This window comes from Heloderma suspectum, chromosome 5, assembly GCF_057233095.1.
Source record: "Heloderma suspectum isolate Gila_16-S chromosome 5, 16-S_ref, whole genome shotgun sequence".
Classification (NCBI taxonomy): domain Eukaryota; kingdom Metazoa; phylum Chordata; class Lepidosauria; order Squamata; family Helodermatidae; genus Heloderma; species Heloderma suspectum.
In genome coordinates, this window is record NC_139462.1 from 41786945 (window position 1) to 41811043 (window position 24099).

The 24099-nt window shown below is 42.7% G+C and overlaps 1 protein-coding gene across 9 annotated transcripts in view; it reads right to left on the reverse strand.

The window, feature by feature from the left end:
* CAMK2D (calcium/calmodulin dependent protein kinase II delta) overlaps positions 1 to 24099 on the reverse strand; it is a 201286-nt gene that overhangs the window by 113286 nt on the left and 63901 nt on the right. For 6 of the 9 annotated variants that reach the window (XM_084855888.1, XM_084855885.1, XM_084855894.1 and 3 more), the window contains exon 3: positions 1313 to 1372. In XM_084855888.1, the coding sequence (XP_084712014.1) occupies positions 1313 to 1372 (60 nt within the window). Of the gene's footprint in view, positions 1 to 1312; positions 1373 to 9178; positions 9280 to 12237; positions 12447 to 24099 lie in introns of those variants that run through there. The other 3 variants (XM_084855890.1, XM_084855889.1, XM_084855891.1) reach the window with 2 other exon arrangements.

Below are 24099 nucleotides of genomic sequence, written 5' to 3' on the forward strand. Positions count from 1 at the left end.
TATAATGCAGGTGGCACAGCAGTGTGTGTGTGCACGCACACGTGCGTCGTGTGGGGGGATCCTGATATGAAGCTATGAAATATTTGCATTTCTAAATGTATGCTGAGACTTCTGAGTAAATTAAAAGCGTTCATAAACTGCTTTGTGAGCATAGCTTTCCCGGAGGATCATATACTCTACGCACCTTTTCCCTCCTTTGGCACAGCCATCAGGAGTTCAGACGCTTTCACTTCCATTTTTGATTAACCGTAGCATGTCATGTCATCTGACCAAAATACTGTGGTTAATCTTCACTATGATTTGTTTGAAATAAACCAACTTCAGGCCATAGTTTATGAAGCTGGTTTGTTTCAAGAAGCCATAGTTACATTTAACTTAATTTGAACCCACAGTTTAGGGTTCAAATGACACACTGTTGTTGAGATATGTTCCATGGGGTTTTCTTGGCAAGAATACTGGAGTGAGTTGCCATTTCCTTCTCCAGTGGACCACATTTTGTCAGAACTCTCTGCCATGACCGGTCCGTCTTAGGAGGCCCTGCACGGCATAGCTTATGGCTTCACTGAGTTACGCAAGCCCCTTCGCCACAACAAGGCAGTGATCTATGAAGAGGCAAATGACACACTAAACTGCATTTAATCTAAAGTGGAAGCTTCTAGTTTCCTCCTCATGACTGTACTGGAGGAGAACAGTGGGTGTGAGCCCATGAGGCTAGGCTCATGGACTCCCCCCCCATGGGGGGGGGGGCTAGGTTCATTCCTGTCACAATAAATAATGCTTTATCATGAACTCTGAATCCAAAATCAGCCAACATCTGACAATTGTATTAGAACAGACCAATCCAAAACACTGCCTCATCTATTTTGCCTATCTTATTTTACTGAGACTTAGGGCCAAAGCAGACACTACTTTAGGGTGCAACACTATGCATATTTAGACAGAAAAACGTCCATAACTCCCAGTATGCCCTAGCCAGCCATGCTAGCTGGGGCATGCTGGGAGTTGTAGGACTTTCTTCTGTCTAAACATGCATAAGATTGTGCTTTTAAAGGATTTTTTATTGTAGAATAATTTTTAATTTTACTGTAGAGTAGGCACAGGGGCCTAATTGGGACCCTAGTGTGGGGGTAGTGGGGTTTAACACTCCCCTCCCCCATATTGGCTTGATCTGGATCAGGTCCCCCATGCCTACAATTTCTATTGCCAAATAGCAATCCATAAAGCAAATGGATTTAAAGTAATGTCTGCAATCGCCCTAACACTGAGATAATTGTTAGATTTCTAAATGGCCATGTATTGTCCCCATTCTTACCAATATTAGGGTGCTTCAAAAGGCGACAGATTCTAGCTTCTCTTTCCAATTTCTGGTGATCTGCAAGAAATAAAAAGATTAATAATTTTAGCAAGAATAACCAATTTTGGTTGTCTTTTACTTAATATGAGAAAAAACAAAACAGAAAATGATACAATGTCAAACATGGATTTAAGGTGCCTTTGCATAACTGAATCTTTTGAATAACTGAAATGACTATAACTCTACAGTCAGAATTTGTGTGCCATCCTAACTTGGAAGGATTTACTGAACTCTCAACTAATTAGCTATTCTGCAAGGATGCAGTCTCTAAACCAATTTCTAAATGAACTGAAAGCTGGTATAGTGTAGTTTGAGTTGGAACATTTTCCACTTCAAATCTTGCCTCAGTTGTGAAATTACTATGTGACCTCTGAGAAGAAACTCATGGTTGACTATCAAGGGTGGTATCTCAGGCTTGTACAGTCTCTCCTCCCCCTCCCTTCTCCCCTTATGCACTTTGATTTTCTCCCTCACTTCTTTGCTCACAATAACTACAATCTGCTGTTGCATCTAATTTGGGGGCTCATCTGTAAAGGAGGAGGCCTACTGAATGTGCATAGGCTCTCCTCATGATGGGGAACCTTTTTACAGAAAAACACCGAGCACACAAACTGTGGGGGACCAAGGATGATAAAGGACATATGGACCCACTCTTTCTCCACACAATGTTAATGGTGTGGAGAAAATAACACCCAAATAGGCCTTATGATTTGTATACGTCTTCCCAATTTAGACATCGCAGTAAACTAGTTATTGTGAACCAGGAAATGAGGAGTGAACTGGAGCAGGGGAAGACAGGAGGGTGTGGGCAATGCCAAGGGCAAACCCAGATAGCCAAACTATGATGTAGCCATGACATCTGAACCAGGACTCTCTCCCTAAGCCAGCCTCCTTCAACCTGGTGCCCCTCATATGTTTTAGACCAACTTCCATCAGCCCTAGCTAGCATGGCCAATGATCAGGAAAGCTGGGAGTTGTAGTCCAAAACATATGGCGGGCACCAGGTTGGGGAAGGCTGGACCAAGCTATCACCCACAATATGGGATAATAATATTGATCTACATTACAGGGCTGTCATAAGGATTACCACAACATTACATATAAAGCACTCCAAACACTCTAAAGGGCTACATAAAGGTGAAGTACTATTACTATTATTCTGTGCCCAAAGTGGGAGGGTTCTGAAGAAGTAACATGGTTTCAAAGTACAAGAAAAAAGGAAGTGTGATGGTTAGGCCAGATTCAGTTATGTCCATTTGAAAAGACAGCATCCCATCTCACTTCAAGCATTGTTATTATTACCAGTAGCTTGACTTCAGTAGATCCCCATAGCCTTTTATTTGGAATCAACCTGCCCCTCCCCCTGTGGGAATATGTACATTCAACTTAAGTCAATTCCACCATATATCCAAAAGCTTTAAATAATTGTGAGCGTGTGGGGTGGGGAGAGATTTCTGGACCTCTAACTAGCAAATAACGGAGTTTGTCTTCTTATACCACATTGAGCATTTGAACCACTGCATTGTTTTCTAATAACCATGATTATTTGTCTAAATTAGTCAAGCACCTCCTGTCTCCCATCCAACTATCTTTCAGTGGCACTTTGTTTACAGTAGAGTACACACCATCTCCCAATGGGCCTAGATGTATAACATCTGAGGAGAGGAGAAAGTTAGAAGATCACCCATCACCCCAAAACATTTAACAGTATTTTTTTAAGGGTCAAGGTGTATTAAAAGCTATTATTAAACGTTTCTGAATGTCATCTAGACTAGAACTGGCCTAGGATTGTTTTGTTAAAAAAATGTTTTTCTTTTAAGTACATAAATCCCTTGAGGTGGAAAAAAAACCTTGAAATCAGGCTGCAAGCCAACATGGGCTCCTGAAATTGAGCCAGCTTGGAGCACAACCAAGCTGAGTGTATTATAACTAACAAAACAAAGGCCTCAAAGAGTGCCGCAATTACTACTGATGGAGCAAATAATTTACAAGTGAATTATGTTCTGAACTTTAGCCTAATTTTCTGCTTGTCTGAGAATAGCTCATGATTTCCTCTGAGTCATCTGCTATTAAGCAATAATTCAGGTTTCAGTGGAAACTGAGGAGGCCTCGTACCTTGCATAAAGCATTTGGTCAGCCACAGCGGTACACGGTACACGGTGACTAGCACTTTCGCTTGAATTTTCACAGGTATGCAAGCCAGGAAGTACAAGTGAGGTGGTATCTCTGCCACTTCTACAATTCGGTAAACATTCTCGAAATCTGGGGTCCACACAGTCGTATGCTAACTTCTTAGGGCCGAACAGCATTACATGGAATGGTATTATTTGTTTCTGCATGTTTTCATTTTCTTTTAAAGCAAAATCAGTCCAGACAGGCTTGAAGTTAAAGAGGGGAAGGATGGAACCACAGAAGCTGCTTAACCCTCTTCCCTTCCCTTCATTTTTGGCTCAAAATATCCCTCTCCAAGCTTCTTTCCTCTACTGGCCCTATGTGAACATGGACTCATAGCCTACCCAGGCTGCTTTTTAAAAAGAAAACAATCACATTACTCCTTGCAATGTTATTTTGCCCTTCCAGCGTTAGGAATAACATTTCTTTCAAGGTCCACTTGTAGTTGGCTAGATCACACATTCAGTTGTGCATCAGCAGAGCAGTTATGCTGGATTTACACATCCACTCACTAGCGTAGCAGAAGCTTGCTTCCATAGAGCACATGGTTTAGGGCACAATCCTATGCATGTTTAGACAGAAAAAAAAGTCCTACAACTCCCAGCATGCCCTAACTAGCCATGCTAACTAGGGCATGCTGGGAGTTGGAGGATTTTTTTCTGTCTAAACATACATAGGATTGTGCCTTGAAACAAATGACCTTTATGATTCATCTGTGGTTGGCTATTCCATTTTGCATCAAAGATGCATGATCTAATCTCCCACAATCATCCACCCATACAAATGAAATACTCTTTTCACACATGTCGGGAAATAGTTTATAGGCTCACTTTCTCCCTCACATATTAGTTTTGCATGTCTGCATTTTATGTAGGGAGCATTAAAACATTAAATCCTGCACCTCTAGTATGAAATGGTACCTCCCAGCTGCAGATCTATTATGTGGGGCTTGTGCTAGTCTGTTTTAAATCTCTGACTGGTCCCCCTATGTGGGAACTACCCTTTTTATTTATTTTCTCTATTTAAAAGAAGTGTGTCCCACCTTTTAAAGTTTCTATCATGTGATAACAAACCACAACACCAAAAGGGTGTTAAAAATCAAGGAACCATGTGTGTGTGGGGTGCGCTTCATAATGTAAGTACTCTGTTGGATCAGACTAAAGGCCTATCTAGTCCAGCACCCTATTTCCCACAGTGGCCAACAACTAGATGCCTGTGGGAAACCCACAAGCAGGATATGAGAGATATCTTCACACGAAGAACCTGCTATGTGAGGCATCCGTGACTGGGTTGTATTTTCAACTTGTTAACATTACATTGAGCAAAAGGATCCAACAGGTAATATTACAGTGATAAAGTAAAATATTTAAATGTGACCAAAAATCTCATTAAAATTAATTTAAAATTCTATTTTAAACCGACTGAATATATACCAAGCTTTTTAACAGCTTAACCATTCCCCACCCTCAAAAGCAAATCCAGAGGAAAATGTCTTCTGGTACTCCTGAAGTGGGCAAGCTTACAGCTGGATTATCCATGAACAGGGAGTTCCATAGTTGTGATGAGAATAGCTCTCTACACATCCTTGCTGTGTAAACATGGCACTCTTGGTTGATCTCACAATTTTCAATGGAACACAGTGAAGGTCACAACAACTTTGCAAAATCTGAGGTATTTTAGGAGCAAATAAATGATCTTAATCTTCAATTAATTGGCATTTTCAAGGTTTATTTATTTGTATGCAAGCAAGCCCTGATGTCCATAATAAGTAAATAGTTTAATAGGACACTCAGTAAGATGTTTTGACATATTTAACAATCTAATGAAGCAGCCTGATTTCTTGTAGATCCTGTAGCTATCACTTTGCAATATACAGTCAATACGCATATATAATACTGAAAAATAAATCCCTGCATTAAAAAATGAAATTCACTCAGAGGCTAACTTACTTACACCAAACCAGTAATTTATCTGATTTTGATAGGATACAGATCATAAAAACCAAATCTGATAAAGTATTTCCTGATAACAATAGCAAAAATAAACCAGGGCAAGAGGGGTGAAAAACCATCCTAAGTTCTTTAATTGCTTAATAGGAGATAATGAAAAATAGGTCAGAAAAGATTAACCTATCTTTCTTTTATCTTTTTATTTAGATAGCTCTACACTGATTTAAAATTAATTCCATTCTATTATTTTAAAAATAAAAATATTATCTATGTTCTTAAAGTGTATGGCATCTGATACTGTTGTGTGTTTCAGGTATGCAGATTCCACAGGGTAGTGATAAACATGACCCCCTGTGATGGGGAAGGAGAGAGGATGAAGAGAACAAAGGCTCTGAAACAGGGGGTGCATAGTCTAAAACTAAGAGATGAGACTCAGGGTTTGTGCAGACAGTCACTTCACTATGAGTTAAAGGATCCGGAGCAGACTGCATGACTATGATCTCCCTCCCTTACCTTCTTAACACAATGGTTGCGGTATTGAGAGAACTGCTTCTACATCAGCCCTCAGGGTGAATGGAAAGTGCACACATAGATAGGAAAGCCAGCAAAGTTCTTCCAAGCCAATGTTCTCTCACACAAAGCCCACCTCAAAGCATACTTTAGAAGTCCTAGAATTTTCTCCACCACAGAACAAAATCCAAGATGCAGAAGAATTCCTACCTCCCCAACCTTGTCCATCTCGGCTCACCTGCCCTCTCCATCCCCAGAAACCACCCCTGCCAACAGACTCACTCTCCACTTCCCTTTCTTCCCCTTGAAGCTTCAGCGGTATCAAAGGCCTATGGAGAAAAGGGGGTGGAGGTCCCCTGCCCCAAGCCATTGCTGTGGGTAACAGTGTGCTAAGGCTAGAGATGTAAAATTTCTGGGCATTTTGAGGCCAGGGTGAAAAAATGTTTTTTCCCAGGAAAAAAATGGAAATTTGGGGGGGAATTTAAAAATAAGCAATACTTTTTTTTTTAGTGCTTTACAGATCTAAAGTCACTTTGTTGCTTTAAGGCAGCCTTCTCCAAGCAAAGGGCTGGATGTGCTTGATCTGAGTAAAGGCTGGGTAACAATATATAAATACTTTGTCTTAAATGCTAAAATAAAATATTTCATAATCCAAAACTGTTCAATTTTTCTAATTTTTCAGAAAAAATACAAAGCCAGTCCTCAGAAAAAAAGAGTTTTTTCCTGAATTTTCTGGTTTTTTCCCCAGGCCTTCACGTCTCTAGCTCGGGCACACAGGACTATGGGAGTTATTGTAAAAGCCCAAGGGCTCTTACAATAACTCCGTCCTCTCTTCTCTGTTTGTACCTCCACTGCAATTTCCATTGCCACCAACTCCCCAAAAGCAAGGAAAGGGAAGGGTGGAGGGTATTGTGGGAAGTAGGGGGCCTGGCTGACAAGGGATAGCTTTTGGGGATGGAGGACGGAGGTAGATGGGTAATTTTTCGGAGCCCATGGATTGGCTCAGAAAAAAATATCTGAGATCTTCCGTTTTTTGGTGGAAGATCTTGGATTATTTCTGACATAATACAGGATGGGCTTCAAATAACTTTCACCATGTTTCATTTATCATGATCCAATTATTTTCATTAAGTGCAAGTACCACCTATTAACTTGTGCATGCTGTAACATCATGTGGTATTTATCATCACACAAACTGGTTTTATGAATCTAGTTTTTGAAGAGCAAATGTAATTCTAATGCTGAAAGGTTTGAGAAGAAGGGAAGGGTTTGAGTTGAATCTACAGGTGACAACCAAGATTCAAATTCCCTTTGTCCATCCCTTCCCAATAACCTGAATCCCAAATTAATAACATGGATGCCATATCCCATCTCTCCTTTACTGTGGCTTCATACTTCAGTACCAAATGCAGAAAGTTGGCTAGGATTTACCACAGCTGCTTTTAAGCACAGATCAAATGGGCAATTGCTTGGAAAACTGTAGCCACCTTTAGGTTATCAAAAGCACAAAGCAGAAAGAGTATTACATAGTTAAAATGAATAGTACTTTGGTTTATAATCCACTAGACATAGTATGTCCTAGATTTGAATGTTAAGACTGCTGTGAAAATCGCTTTCATGTACACACCTTTGAAGGCAAAACTACAAATACTTTTGGCAAAAGTTGGTAAGTGAGAAGGCAATAACATTGTCTTTTAGCAATAAACTTATTTTTTCTTGAAAGATCTAAAACATCCAAAATACAGCCGGCTTCCTTTTTCATTTTCATTGAGAATAATCTAATGCAGTCCATTCAGGAACAGCCACATTATGAAATAAACAACTGACTTTATTTAAAATGTGTAGGCTGGCATCCAAAGATTACTTCAAGGATGCTCCAATTTTCTCTTTTGGAGATGATGACATTTCACAGAACAGCCATTTTAGACTTCAGTTATTAGAGAATTCAAAAGCAGCTTGGTTATTCACACCACAGCATGCAGTTCTCAGTGCTTTCTGTCCAGAAAGCTGTACTGCCCAAATTGTTTCAAATGGAAAGAACAGACCCCTTGATTCCAACCGTCCAACCTTCTATAAGTCCAATGCTGGAGAATATTGGTTCCTGGAATTCTCACAAATAACACACTTTCCCATACCAAATGCTTTAGTAAACTTCACTTTCTCCTAGGGAAACATTTGAAATTGTCTTCTTTATTTACTCCTTTCTCCAGGGAGGAGGCGGTGTTTGTGTCCAAAAAGTAAGGCACTGCTCTAATACATCAAATACTACTGACATTAAGAAAAAGCGTTTTCTTCTTCAGCGGAGACCAATGTTCCTAATGTTTCCTGTTTCTAACTACTTGTCAGGTAGCCATGATTGCTAAGACAAATTTCCTATAGATACTGCAAAGGCATAATGGATGCTTGTATGCAATAATGGGATGCCACAACAAGAGCCAATTTTCTTTAATGGGCCATTGGATGAAAGCATCAACAGACCTCAGGTTAGGGCACACAGTATGCCCCCAAGTTATTTTTGTGCACGGGCACCACATAGGAGTTTCTATTCAACCAGTCTTTTCAAAAATAAAAGCAAAACGTATTCAATCTGAGCTGCTCTTCGATCACTGAATATATACTGGAGTGAAAAGTGAGCACCTGCTAACTTTAAACTATTCAAGCATTAACTACAGGCATTTAGAACTTTGTACCCATCTCCCAAATTATCCCAAAACATGACTGAAAAGAGATTGCATTTATCAGCCACTGAGTGCTTTCTTGGGGCTCTTTCCCCTTTGACTATATGTAGCTATCTTAGCACAAGAGCTGCTAAGATAGAACCTGCATTAATCTAAAGAAGTATAGGATAAGAAGTGACAAATGTTTCATATTTTTACATCATGTCCAGTGCATAAAGGGCTTAGAAATCCTGGTCACATCCATCTTTATCACTGCCCTGTGAAGCAAGTCATTGGTGTAATCCCAGTTTAATGACAGGAAACTGAGGCAGATGGAACTGAGACTCAAAGACACCCTTTCTGTCATAGTCAAGGACTGATATAAAATCACATCTTCCAGGTTAAATATATTCTGGAAAATACCAGATCCAATGTATGATAAAGCATTTGTAACTTGGAGTACTAATTAGCAAGAGCTTAAGAACTGAGAATCTAACATTATGAAAAACACCATGCCACAAGCAGAATTCACTCACAATTCATTTATGCTTTAGAACCATGATGGGCAACAGTCAGTCCACAGGCCACATCTGGCACACCAAAGGATTGTGTATGCTCCACAGACTCTCCTGCAGTCCTGGGGAGAACAACCAAGGGAGGGAAAGGTCCCAATGTAGCCTTTATTTCAGTTCAGTTGCCATTCTCATTTCCAATGCCAGACATGCACAACTTTCACCATAGGAATATAGGAATAGAACAACATGCCACCCCATCTTTAGAATATAACAGCCAATGGCAATTTCAGCTTAACATGGGAGGCTGAGGCTGTGTGTGCCTCTAAGCTTTCTGGGGGGGGGGGGTGTCTCACACTCATTCCTTCTCCAAACAAATAGAGATCAGGGAACGGCACTGCCAAGGCCTCAAACTGAAAAACTGACTTCTCAAGTTCTTCTTTCTTGGAACCTATTGCTTTTGAGCCAGCTTCCAGAAGATAGCCATGTTACAGTCTGCAGTAACAAAAATACCAAGACTGTTTGGTGCTCTGAACAGGGCTAAATAACAGGGAATAACAAACACAAATAAGGGGGGAGAAAGAGGATGAGCATGTTCTAGCTTTGCCCACCTCCCTGCATTTTTCTTGTTGTCCTCCACATGTTGAGGATCAACTTCTATACCGGGGAGTCTTTTGTATCCATGTAGGTTCCCCATGTGACTAGAACACTGATTTTCTAAGGTTCTAAGGGCAAAACTAAACATTTGGTAAAACACATATACTGGAGCTATGCAGGCCAGGTTTCCCTAAAAAGGTAAAGATAAAGGTGTCCCCAACCAGTCGTGTCTGACTCTAGGGTGCTCATCTCCATTTCTAAGCCGAAGAGCCAGCGCTGTCCGAAGACGCTTCCATGGTCATGTGGCCAGCATGACTGAACACCGAGGTGCACGGAACGCTGTTACCTTTCCCGCCGAAGCGGTTCCTATTTATCTACTTGCAATTTCTTGCTTTCGAACTGCTAGGTTGGCAGGAGCTGGGACTGAAGATGGGAGCTCACTCCGTCACGCGGCACTCGGGTCTTGAACTGCTGTCCTGCCGACCTTCCGGTCTGCAGTTCAGCGTCTTAACCACTAAGCCACCTACTCTCCTGTAAGAACATTCAGTCCCAGTTCAGCCAATGGTTGAATTGTGGCGCTCCAAGAGGAAGGGTTTATAGCTTTCCCCCCACCCCATTTTTTGTGAAATTTCATTCCCCTCCCACACACATGTAGGGGTGTTAAAAAGAAGAAGTCTCCACTGGAGTTTAACCCTCTGTGGGGGGATGGAATTTCACACACAAAAAAACAAGATCAGAGTTTTAACCCCCCCATCCTGGAGCACCATGATCCTGATCCAAATCAGGGCTGTGCGTACTTACACGAGAGTAGGGAAAGCCAGCATGCATAGCTCCACTATGTTTTACCAAAGGTTTAGTTTGGCCCTAAATCGTGTAGAAAGCCTAAACGGTAGAAAAGGTTCCCTGCTCTAGAAGTTTGTCCTCAACACATGGAGGGTAATGATGAAGATAATGAGGGGGAGCATAGCTAGCATGCTAGTCCTTGCTGTCTCCCATCATTATTTCCTAGAGTAGAATGCCTGATTCTACTCTAGGATTAGATTATAAGATTATACTCTCACCTATGAACTAGTATCTGACTAATACCACCACTGTTGGTATCAACCAAAAACATGTTCACTATTCTCAGTTCACAGAACCCCCTTTACCTGCCTTGTCTTTTTGCCTTGTGATAGTTTTAATTACAGTTTCCAGATTATGCATATTCACACTCCAAGGAAGATTCAAATTCCAGTTCAAAAAACACTAATGCAATTTCCAGTTCCACAAATAACATCTGAGCAAAAAGATGGTTCTTGGTGACATTGATTCTAAAAATAACTGTTGCGCAGATGAAAACGTGAGGCCAGCATTCCCAATTATTCCCTTCAGCAGATTTTTTAAATTATGTGGTTTTGCTCATCATGTATCATAGCCAAGGGATTCTTTATAGATTTTAACTGTGCTTTCATTGACTGGTACTATTTGCTGGAACATGGCTCATTTCACTTTACAGACTACTCTATTACTTTAAAACCAAAATTTTTTTAGAAAGATGGGAGTCCCCCAGTGGCAACTGAGTCCCATGACTACCAGTTTATACACTGAAAAAGGAAAATGGTTGTAGAAAAAAGCTAAAACTTGTAGGGAACAGCAGAAGATAAATACTAAAAAGATAAACCCTTGGAGACTATGCATCTTGACAGGAAAACTCTATTTCTTTATCCCAGATGCATACTGGCTTAGAAGCACACGTATGATTACGTATACATTCTAGACTTAAGCCTTGGTATCCAAACAATATTGTAGGGCTGAATCCTGGCTCAAAATAAAACCTTTCTACAGGAGAAAATGTACCGCTGACATTTTCTCATACATACACATACAGGGGGTGGGGTGGGGGATATCCTGGTAGAAGAGATTTACTAGTACATTTAATGAACAGTAGTTTTTTTAAAGGCCCCTCCCCTGCACACAAACACAAATTTATTGCAATATCAATATATTTATAAAAGCTACAAAATACCCAGCAACTAATCCTTAGAAGCTTTTACTCTTAATCATGCCCAGTTTGCTCTACAATAAGACTACGTAAGAGTATGTAGTATTTTTGCAGAGCACCATTTGCAGAACACCATTGCAACAGACCTTGACGGTTGCTAGAATAATGCAAAGTGCCCCCCTCCTCCCTGACTTGTATTGGGTATGGGTGCCATATTTGATCTGGAACTGGAAGTATAGACAGGTAGTTCCAGCTTCACTGCTACTGCGGAGCTAGATGGCTGTCAGTGGCAGAGGGGTGGACCTAAATCCCAGATTTGTCTCTTCACTGGAATAGACACATGGGAGGCTATGCAACTGAAACTACAGTGCAAGTGAAGCTACCATTTCACAAGTTACAAGTACCCAATTGGCAACCAATACCATCCACACAGAATGATAGAGTTGGAAGGGACTATTCAGTTGTAGACTGAGCCAGACAATGGAGCCTCCACACACATACATACCCTGCCAGAAAGCTAAGAAGGGTTTCTCACAGGGCTAGTGAAATTTGGTGAAATCTGAAAGCATCTCACCCTCCAGAGAAGGAGAAATGTCTTGAAAATACAGAGCAAATATAACATTTGGTTTAACTCATGTCTTTGAGGTAGACTGAGCCTGTTCTAAGTATAAGTCCTACCTACAGCCCTCTCTCATTGCCTAGCAACTCATAACTGGTTGCTAGGCAACACAAGTTCATTCTGGGCATGCTCACACTAGGGAACACAACACAACTTTGTTCTGAGCATGTTCAGTGGCAGACGTTATGATCTGCCATAGGATGAAATGAGGTGTGACAAATCGCATTTTTAGTAAAAAGTGCTGCTGTGCCGAAACCCCACCTGCCCTTTCGCAACCTCTTTATTTCCCTTGCAAAAGAGGCAGTCAAATTTCTGCCTCTTTCGTTGGGATGTTGAGATTTTCAGAGACATTTCTCAGGGTGCGGGGCTTCAGTGCTTACTTTACTTTCAGAAGGTGGCTAGAATGTGTGCGCGCTCTTTCTCCCCCCCACCCCAATTCTGTCCTTGCTGCCTCTCCATCTGCTTGAGCTTCCTGTCTTAGGGCTTTCCAGTGCGGCTGCCTGCTGAGTGCCTGAAAGCTAAGAGAGGAGTTGCTGTTGTTGTTGTTGTTGTTGTTGTTGCTGCTGCTCCTCCTCCTCCTCCTCCTCCTCCTCCTCCTCCTCCTCCTCCTCCTCCTCCTCTTCTTCTTCTTCTTCTTCTTCTTCTTCTTCTTCTTCTTCTTCTTCTTCTTGTTAAAAGGACATTTAATAACAACAAAACCAAACCAAAAATGCCTCTTGGCTTTCAGACAGTCAGCAAGCAGCAGCACAGGGAAGGAAGCCCCAAGGGAGGAAGTCTTGGCTAAGTCCTCTTGGGGGCTTTCCAAGAAGCTCAAGTAGCCGGAAAAGAGCAGACACCCTTCAGCCACTTCCTTACAGTAAGGTAAGCAATGAAGCCCTGCACCCAGAGAAATTCTTCCAAAAATTCTCACCCCTTCCCACAATTTTCAGGCGCAATTTCTTTTCACCCTTCCCCCCCAACGAATGGTTGAAAATAAATAGATTGAAAAATTTGGCACAGTGCTAGTAAAAACTACAAACACCTTATGCTACTACTAGAGCAACGCACATAGTAGACATTCCCCTTGATCTAACACACACACAAAATGTTTCCAAAAAGACTATGTACAAACGGAGAAATTGTACAAATGGATAAATTGCCACATCTAACTCCTGCAAAATACATAGAAAAAAAACTAAGAAAACCTATCAAACAGCTAGAAGTTACTCATTAGACTTTAAACTCGTATAAATAAGCCTTTTCTTTCTAACTCAAAATCAGCATGGACCATCCTCAAACCAAGTTTCAGATCAATCCATTGAGCCACTTTCTGAATGTAAGCCATAGCACCTACTGCCCTCCTCCTGATTTATGATCATAATGGGAGAATGTGATTCAGTTGACTCACCCGCAACCATGGCCCCATAATAATTTAACCTTCACTAAAACTGTGCTCCTTTGTGGAAGGTCCATTACCATGAATTACAGAGTTAGAAAGCCTAGAATAACACATATCCCTTTTATTAGGACCAACTGGCATTCACAACACAGTATGTGAGTTTTTGAATCACACAGAACTCTTCCTCAGGTTTAGGATAGCAAGCAGCTCTTTTAATTGGCAGTGCTTCTGTGCCAGTAATCCAAATACAAAGAAAAGTTAGGTGATGCTTTTCTTGGCATGGAGGTAACTGTAGAAAAATCTTCAGCCCTTAACAGAGCAATCCAATGCAAGTCTACACAGAAGTACCATCGAGTTCAGTGACACTTATTCCCTTGTATGTTAGTATAATATTGCAGCCTAGATCTCTGTGTATCAGGCTGCTGTCATAGAAGCAGGGCCAATAAACAGATGGCAACCCAATTCAGACCTGATCTTCAAATTTAAAAATAAAATAAAGCTTTCTTCTGGTTGGATTACAATTCTGCCGCAGAACATCCAGTTTATCGCTGAAATAAATTGTAGCATCATAACCAAAACTTGTAGCATCATGGTCAAAAATGGATATAAGTAAATATTTAATATTGTATTTTACTACAGCAGTGGGGAAAGATTTGCTTTAGTGTGTGATGTGCAGACTTCTTATCTCTGTTGTACTTGCTATTCATCGTCTAGCATATTACAAGTTGGGAGGCGGGAATAATTACCTTGCCTAAGATGACAAAATAGCTTGTACCAGTCTTGCTCTTAAAAATCAACTTCGTAAGTCTGTAATGAAGATATAATCGAAAATAAACTAAGGGGGCAATCCTACGCAAGTTTAGACAGAAAAAAATCTAATAATTGCCAGCATCCCTCAGCCAGCATGGGAGCTGGCTGGCTGAGGGATGCTGGAAGTAGAACTTTTTTCTGTTTAAATTGAAAGCTAAATTATTGCACCCTAGATGGCCAGCACCCTAAATGGCCAGATGCTCAAAATTACAGAAAATCTTTCCAGTATAACAATTCACACACACAAAAATGTAATCATTGAATACAGTATGCTGTCTCTAACAAACACCCCTTAAAATGAATTACACTTTACAAATATTATGGGCTTTATAATATAGCATTGTCTGTTGCAAGTGTTCTGAACCAATTTTAGTTACTTAAAATAAAGTTTGATCCTGACTACAACATGCTTTCACTTGTATTATTATTATTATTAATAATAATAATAATAATAATTACCTGTTTCAAAGAAGTCAATGTAGTATCAGAGAAACTAGCCAAGTTGTATCCTACACAGGGAGCATAATTCACTTTTTCCAGTGTTTTGACAGGGCAGTTCAGACAATATCCTCAGTTGAACTCTTCAAGACTGCTTTATCTGGACATATGCCCAGGATCTGGATAAGTATTTCTGTCCTTATGATCTGATTTGCAAGTGTGACAGTGTACAAAATTGAATCAGCTACAAGGACGGAACCTTGTGTCACGTCATCCAGAAAAAGGAACCTCTGCCAATTAACCTAAGTCCCTCAGCTGACATCTGTATCACTCTTATTGATCTTTATGATGAACATAGCACTAAGTTAGAGACTTGTCCATCATAGATCAAGTTTAAAATTACATTTAATATTCCTACCACGTTTAAAAATGAATCCATAACCCTGCTCTTTTTTCAGCCAAATTCATCTAGCCCACTTCATCGGCAAATTTATAAGCTAACTTTTGGGGGAAGGTTGCTTTTTATTGCAAGTTTTTGAATGATACAAATAACATTCAAACAGAAACTAAAAGGAGAGAGTTAAAATAGGGAAGGAGACAAGAAGCTAACCAAACGTTCTCATACTTGTCTTCTCAGCAGTCATGTTGATACACTGCCAGTCAGGGAGAATGACAGGGAGTGCAAATCATCGGCCCACTGTTGGGTGGAAGCCAGTGACTTCTCCTTTCAGTGTTGAAGCATCATGCATCTGGCTGGTCCTAGTGCATGCATGACCCATAGTTCATGGCCTCCTAACTTTAGAAGTTTATATTTGGCAAGGTGCTTTTACCTATGGGTTGGATTACTAAAATATCCTGTAGTTTAAAAGTACACTTTGATACTTATAGGAAGCCTTAGCTATCGTTACTGATCATGAGTGGCATTCTACATTTTCTGCACTACCCCTAGACACTTCTAGTCCAATTCTGCAAGGATCTTACAGAATATGCAGGAAAAAGGAAAGGTTCCTCCTGTGCAAGCACCGGGTCATTACTGACCTGCATACAGAATATGCAAAGCAGCACCATTTGGGGACAATGCCGAAGTAAACCCTTCCGTGCTGCCCTTTGATCTTCAAAGAAATGGGAAGTAGAAGACAACTATTAACTAGCTCACTCTAATACATGTGTAACTAGGAAGAGAGAAATGGCATGGAAGTTGTAGATTATGTGGGGCGACTCTGACTCCTGGGGGTGAGGAAACTAGGACGGCTATGTTGAAGGGTGCCCCAACCCACTGCCTGCAGGAACCCTATTCACTTTTAGTAAGTGAGAGGGAAAAGAGGATGTTGCCCAGTGTGAGGGCAGCCCCAGTTTTCATTTTATAGCAGCGTCGCACATTGCTGCCAACTCTTTGGATTGGCAGCTGCTTTGTCAGACTTGAGTGAAACGGTGAAACTAATCCTGGGCTGTCTCCTGAAGGTGCCACATGAAGATGCCAGGCATGAGCTACTTTTCTCACTTGGCGACAGGGGATATACACATCAGAAGTTCAGTGTGACCAATCCTCATATGCAATTAATTACTCATATGTGCATGCAGAATTTGGGCAAGCTTGTATTCAGCATAAGATTCCACAATGCAAATAAGATGGAGGAACAAATCTTTAAATCATCTTTCTGGTAAACCTCCTATTGACTAGCCCAACATGCTGGAAGCAGTTCCATTGAAAGATGTGGTCCACAGATTGTAAATTATAAGCCATGCCTAAAGAACCTTGGCTCTGTTACTTCTTTCATGTCTAAATTAAAATTTATTCCAACAACCTGAATTCTGGCTCCTACCACAATAGTATATAAAGGGGATGACTCATTAAAGCAAACTGGATTCCAAAACACTGTGTGTAGAAATGACATTGAAAGAAGTAATGGAAAATAAGTTTCTTGCCATTTGTGTGTGCGCATGCATGCGCACGTTGTAGTCTACACTTGAACTGTAAACTGAATATATCATTACTTTTTCATAAATGCTTGCTAATTTCTCAAAGGCTTCAATCTAAGCCTACTTACTAGGGAGTAAGTCCAACTGAACACAAGGGGATTTCCAGCTGAGTAAACTTGCATAGCATCATACTGCTCTTTTTGCACAAACATTGTCTTTGTCCCTGCTTCTCCCCCTCCCCACCTTTTTTTAAAAGAACAAAAGCATTATTTAAGGGCTACTTAGAAAATGCAGTGGGTTTGTTACACTTTGGGGTGAATTCACAATTTTTCAAACCATAGGACTTTCTAACATTCCCCAGGACCTACACTAGCCTTCCCTAACCTGGTGCCCTCCAGATATTTTGGACTTCAACTCCCATCAGCCCTTGCCAGCGTGGCCAATAGTCAGGAATTCTGGAAGTTGTAGTCCAAAACATCTGGAGGGCACCAGATTGGGGAAGGCTGGGCAAGACTATTCCATAGCCTTCTAATTCCCCTGGTTTGGCAGCTTACAAGGACATCCAGCCTGCTTCAACTTTTCCTTCAACTTCATCTCTAATTAACCTTTGACATTATATTTATGGAGCCATTAAGTATTTTCTCCTTGTACATATTTACTTTGTAATAAGTACATTCATAGGCTGCATGCAATGCTAAATCATGGTTTAGTACTATGTGGATGCGCTTGAATGAGCCTGACTGAAGCTTTGGGCTCATGCATCCCCCTCCCGCTGTCTCCTTCCCCCACGTGGCCAGGACGATGACTTCAACAGAGTTTATACAGAAGCCCATCTTAGCATTATGTTTGAACCAAAGATCCTGGTTTAAAACAAACTCTGGGGAATTTCGTAACAAGTCAGCTTCAAACCACAGATTATGAAGCTGGCTTGTTAAAATTTACCAGAATTTGTTTTACTCATATTGACTTCAATGGGGCTATTCAAGGTATGTCATTTTAAGACTGCCAGTTATTAGTGCTTTAATAGTTAGTGGATAAGGGTGTAATCTTTATGATCATTACACTATTCAAGGCTACCAGGGCATAGAGCTAAATTACCTATTCATTATAGACACAATTTGTTTAAATTATGTGCATATATCGTTGCTTCTACACGGTTTCTAAACAAATCCTTGGTTATTAATTTCTCAGCCAAAATTCTTTCATTCATAGTTTTGTGAACATATGTCTCACCAGTGACAGGAAGCACAAACTGTAGTCCAGCAGAACAGACATGAAGAAAATTACTAATAACCTACATCTAGGCAGCTGTTGGTGTTTGATGAGAGAAAACTCAGGAACTATCAATTTAACTAAATGTGCATATGAAACAGGTTTGTTTTAAAATTCCATAGAAATATAGCATTAATATTCCATCATTCTACCAGCACACTACCTTCTATTACTTACATACCATTCTATTTGCTATTATGCTTTCATGTGTGTGGATAACTCTGTAATATGTAGATATTACCCCAATTTCCAGTTTATTATATTGTAAAATTCTTCTTACTCAACTTCCTTCTATTGCCACATATAACCTTACCTGGACTTCGATTTGCGCTAATTGTGTCATGGTTGTATATTTGATTCACTTTTCAAAACATTGATGCATGTGTGTAAATGGTAGTGTGAAAATCTGTGGCATTTAATATCACTAAATTTAAAAGACAAATTCAGAACAGATGCTGTTGATGGAACAAAGCTAGTTTGAAAAGCGACTAATTTAAACATCGTGAAGCAGTCACAGAAACTAATTAAGCTACGAATCAACTTCGTAAATTCTAAGCAAATTCATAAATACAGTGGTCACTACATTAAAGCTTTAGAGAAAACTAGCAATGGTGGCAGGCCGTTATTCATATTTCCTGCACCATCTGTTGTCTAGCAACCAGACTTCCAATGGCACTGTGGCCGCTTGACAGCACTGCACCAAAACTACCCCAGCATAAAGAATACCTTGCTGCTTATACTTCGTATGAAAATAACCTTCATCTCAAGCCAAGAATACTTCCATTTTCAAATGCTCAAGAGTTAACTGTAGACAAACTCAGGAGAATTAGCATGTCAGCACCTAGAAAGAACTGTGGAGAGACAAATGAGGAATCTTTTCAGATTCAGTTGCCAAGTGCACATTAATGCTAAACTGAATTAATGCAAGTAGAACAAAATTCTGGTTTTAAAAATCTGATGCTGTCAATGATCAGATGATGGAATGAAAGACACTTGACAATCTGCAAAACACAGATGAACAGATTTAACAAAATCTGTACATCCGTAACTCTTGTCATCACATGTGAAACAGGCCATTAAGTAATATAAGTATTATTAATAAAAATAACACAATTAACACATAGTCCTCCCACATCCCCTTTCAGGTGCAAAATTGCCCCTCCGTTCTTTTGCCTGATACAGTAGTACCTTCTTAACAGGTTATGCAAATGTGTTCAAACCCTGGATCCAAACTCTATTAAACTGAAATAAAATTAGGCCTGCTGGGGAAGGGAGGGAGGGGGGAAGGGAGGGATGGTGTGTGTGTGTGTGTGTGTGTGTGTGTGTGAGAGAGAGAGGGGGGGGGAGGGAGGGAGGGAGGGAGTATAGAAGTGATAGAACCAAAGAGGCACCATCTTAAAGTATTGGCAGCCATACGAGGCAGCCTCCTACAGTGGAAAGTCCCAGAGGAAGATAGTCGTATCAACTGCCTTGTTGAAACCAACAGCAACGGTCTGTTTCATATCAGGTACAGCCAGAGGAGCCCCCTCCCCCCCGAGTAGCCGCCACTCCTGCAGCTGGTTAGAACCAGTTCCAGCTAGATCGCTTCCTGCCCAGCTTGGAAGGACAGGTCAGCTGTAGAGGCATGTCAACTACACATGCTTAATGAAGTTCATGAATATTATGTGGCCCACCCCGCATAGCTAATGAGGTCACTATACTGAATGTATATAAGCTGTACCAAAAACATCTAGGGTGTGGTTCTCCTTTGTGGCGTTAGCCGCGAGAATCCACCTGAACGGCGCTGCCCTGGCTTCCCTGTTCTATGCTGAAAATCACTTGGAATAGGGGCGTCAGGGTGCCGGGTACCCCCTCTTGGCTCAACAACGAGCACACCTGGACCCTGTAGTAAAAATTGAAGTAGGGGGCCAGACCATGCCTGCTTTAATTGACACTGGGGCTGTGCTTAGCCTCGTCCCCTTTGCAAAGGCTTCGGGGAGCTCAGGGGGGAGTGCGCAGATCCAGGACGTTGAGGGTTGTACGACCCGCCTCCTCGCTAAAACCCCTCCTCGCTAAAACCCTTCCTCGCTAAAATTGGTAACACCCACCTTACTCATCAGTTCGTTTGCAGCCCCACGTGCCCTGTAGCCCTCCTGGGAAGAGACATCTTGACAAAACTACAGGCCAAGATAAGCTTTTGCAATGGCCAAATAGAAGTTAGAATTCCCAAACAACAGGGGTCCAACTACCAGATGGCCTTGTTGACTTCTATGGTCAGGGCTCCTGAGGGGAGTCCTGAGTGGTCATGATTCCCGGGTGCAGACTCCTCCGCCTGGGCTGAGAACGGAGGATGGGCCCGGGCAAAGACTACAGCCCCCGTTGTTTTTACTCTAAAGCCCAGCCACGGCCCTGTCAAGGTCCACCAGTACCCAATGAAACTGGCTACCCGGAAAGGCCTGAAACCCCTCATTGAGAAATTCAAGGCTTGTGGCTGGCTCCGTGAAGGAACTTCCCCGTACAACACCCCCATTTTGGGGGGGCCCAAACTGGGGGGCCCAAACTGGGGGGCCCTGATTTCAGGCTTCTGCAAGACGTACGCTTTATCAACAAATTGATTATAGCTCCCTATCCTGTCATGCCGAACCCCCACACGATCCTGACCCAGATCCCTCCAAAGACCACCTGCTTTTCTGTCTTAGACTTGAAGGATGCGTTCTTCTCAATACCCCTCCATGAAATGGCCCAGGCCCTGTTTGCCTTTGAATGGGAAAACCCTGACACCCACCACAAGACCCAGCTAATGTGGACAGTAGTGCCTCAGGGGCTCACATGCGCTCCTGAGATTTTTGGGTCCCAACTGCAAAGAGACCTGGCCGCCTGGAAGGGGGGCCTTGAAAAAGGCCAGGACTTACAGTATTGTGACGACCTGTTGATCGCCGCCAAGACCCCGCAAGACTGTGAACGATATACCCGCGAATTGCTCAATTTGCTGGCCACCTGCGGGTACAAAGTCTCTGGCAAAAAGGCGCAACTCGTAAAAGCTGAAGTCACCTTTTTAATCTCAAAGGGCCAGCGCCGCCTTGATCATAGCCGAATACAGGCCATTCAAGACTACCCCTCCCCGAGCTGCCCGCATGAACTTTGGGCGTTCTTGGGCCTCACCGGATTCTGTCGCTTATGGACTGCAGACTATGGTGGCAAGGCTAAGCCACTCTATGAATCCTTGACAAAAGAAGGGGCGCTCAATTGGGCTTGGACCAGGGATATGGAAAAAGCCTTTCAAGAGCTTAAACGGTCCCTAATGTCCCATTTGCCTTGATGATCCCAAATCCTGCCAAGGCCTTCCGCCTCTTTGTGCTGCATGAGAGAAGGGTGGTGGTGGCAGGTGTGCTTTGCCAGGAGTATGGGCCCTCCCTTCGCCCAGTGGGATATTACTCAAGGGTGCTAGACCCCGTTGCTCGATCATGGCCCGCCTTTTTGCGAGCTGTTGCAGCCTGCGCCCTCCTTGTTCAAGAGGCAGAAAAACTAACCTTAGGAGGAGACATGGAAGTGGTTGTTCCCCATGGGGTTCCCCAGATATTAGGCTCGGGGGGGGGAATACCTCAATCCCACCCGGCATTCACGTTATGAGATCGCCCTTCTGCTTGCCCCAAATCTCACCTTCAAAACCTCCACAACTCTGAATCCGGCAACCCTCCTGCCAGAGCCAGGCCAGGGAGCCACCCACGACTGCCTAGAGGTCCTCAATGAAGAAACCCTGGCTCGACCACACCTGCAAGACGTTCCCTGGCCCAACCCCAATGAAGAATTCTACGTTGACAGGTCCAGTTTCATGAAAAATGGGCATCGACACACTGGAGCAGCTGGGGTATCCAGCTCAAACCGCTGGCTATATAAACTCCCAGCCCACCTTTCGGCCCAGGCCACTGAAATGGTCGCGATGACAGAAGCTTTATGACAGAAGCTCCAGTAAGCGGGCGAACATTTACACCGACTCCAAGTATGTATTTATGACAGTGCATGCACACGGCAAGCTATGAAGAGAGCGAGGTTTCATAACCGCCTCCGGACATATGGTGGCCCATGGACATCTGATCACAGCCCTCCTTGAAGCCCTGATGCTGCCCAAGGCGCTAGCAGTTGTGCATGTTTATGCACATGGATGGGCCGAGGATCCTGCTCAAAAGTGGGGGAATCGCCAAGCTGACATTGCAGCCAAAGAAGCTGCCGAGGATGGGATGACCTGGATATGCCTGGCCAAGCCCACGCCAGTAACAAAGCCCCAATATACTGAGGAGGAAGAGACACAGACCAAGATCTGCAGAGGGCAAAAGGGGCCAGACGGGTGGGGGGTCCTGCCCCATGGAATCGTGTACACCCCTTTAGTAATTTTAAGGCAGATCTTGGAAGACCTGTACAATATCCAGGGCCATATGAGAGCTGGACACATGGTAGATTTAGCTAGAAGCACGCAGAGGCACAGAGAATAGTCGCACACTGCCCTGTTTGCCTAAAAACGCACAGCAAAGGGCACAGCCTCCTGCCCCGATGGGAGGGAGACCATGGGCTCACTATCCATTCCAAAGGCTTCAAGTTGACGTTGCTGAGATGCCCCCATGTAAAGGTTTTAAGTATATGCTTGTGTTTGTTGATCAGCTCACTGGATGGTTGAATGTTTCCCAACCCGTACCTGCCAAGCCCAAGCTGTGGCTAAGGCCCTACTCAATGAAATAATACCTTGGTTTTCCCTCCCTGAGTCCATTTAATCTGATATGGGGAGCCACTTTGTCTCCCAAGTTACTCAGAGAACCGCCCGAGCTCTGGGGATCCAGTGGCACCTTCACATGCCCTGGCAGCCCCAAAGCTCTGGCCAAGTCGAAAGAATGAATAGGACCTTAAAGGAAACTTTAGTTAAGTTCTGTGCTGAAACTCACCTCAAATGGGTTGAGGCCCTCCCCCTCGCCCTAATTAAAATCCGGAAAACACCCTGCAGAGGGATTAAGTTGTCCCCTTTTGAGCTCATGTTTGGGCGGCCACCCTGAGTTCTGCCCCCGGGACAATACAAGGGAGCCACTTGGGAAGTGGGAAAGCAAATGTTGTAGGACCATGTTACTGGTTTGCAGTCTGTTTTGTTTCAGTTACACCATCACGCTGCGGAGTTCCAGTCTTTGCCACTTGACCAGGCCACCCACCCTTTCCACTCTGGAGACCAAGTACTGGTCAAAAAGTGGAAAAAAGTGCCCCTGACTGCCAGGTGGGATGGACCCTATACTGTGGCCCTGACTAGCCACACAGTGGTAAAACTTTTGGGGTAGGATAGGTGGACTCATAATACTAGGATAAAAGAGTATCCAGACCAGACCTCTGCATCATGTCCCCAAGGAGACCCAGGGTCCACAAGCAACAACCCCCTGCCCTCCCTGACCCCAGACACTCGGGGAGGCACAGGGCAAGATTTAGAGACAGCGTGGGACTATCAGGCTCTTGAGGGGCTGAAGGGACTTTTTTTGCCGAAAATGAAGTGGCTGTGGGTCCTAGCACTACTTTCCAATGGAGTAGTGGGAGCGGGGCAATCTTGTTGTCAAGAAAATCGCTAAACAGTTTTCAGAACTTCTTTAGGGGCAGAATATTATAAATCCATGAAGTCCATCACCTGCCTAGGAAAAAGGGTTTTTGAGGTACAACTGATTAAACCTTATACCTACTACACTGGCAGCCAAAAAAGCCAGTTACCATTAGGGACCAAGGTCTGCCTCACCAAGGGAGGACAGTGGGGATTAGATCAGTGGAGCCCGCCGCGGGTCCATAAAACCATCAAGCAAGTCATACAACAGGCCAGATTAATTACAAAAGCCCCTCCCAAGCCACCCTTTGTGCAAATCCCAGAAATAAAAGACTGCCCTTGGAGAGCCCGGGTAGGGATCCCAATGACAAAAGAAACTGATAATGTA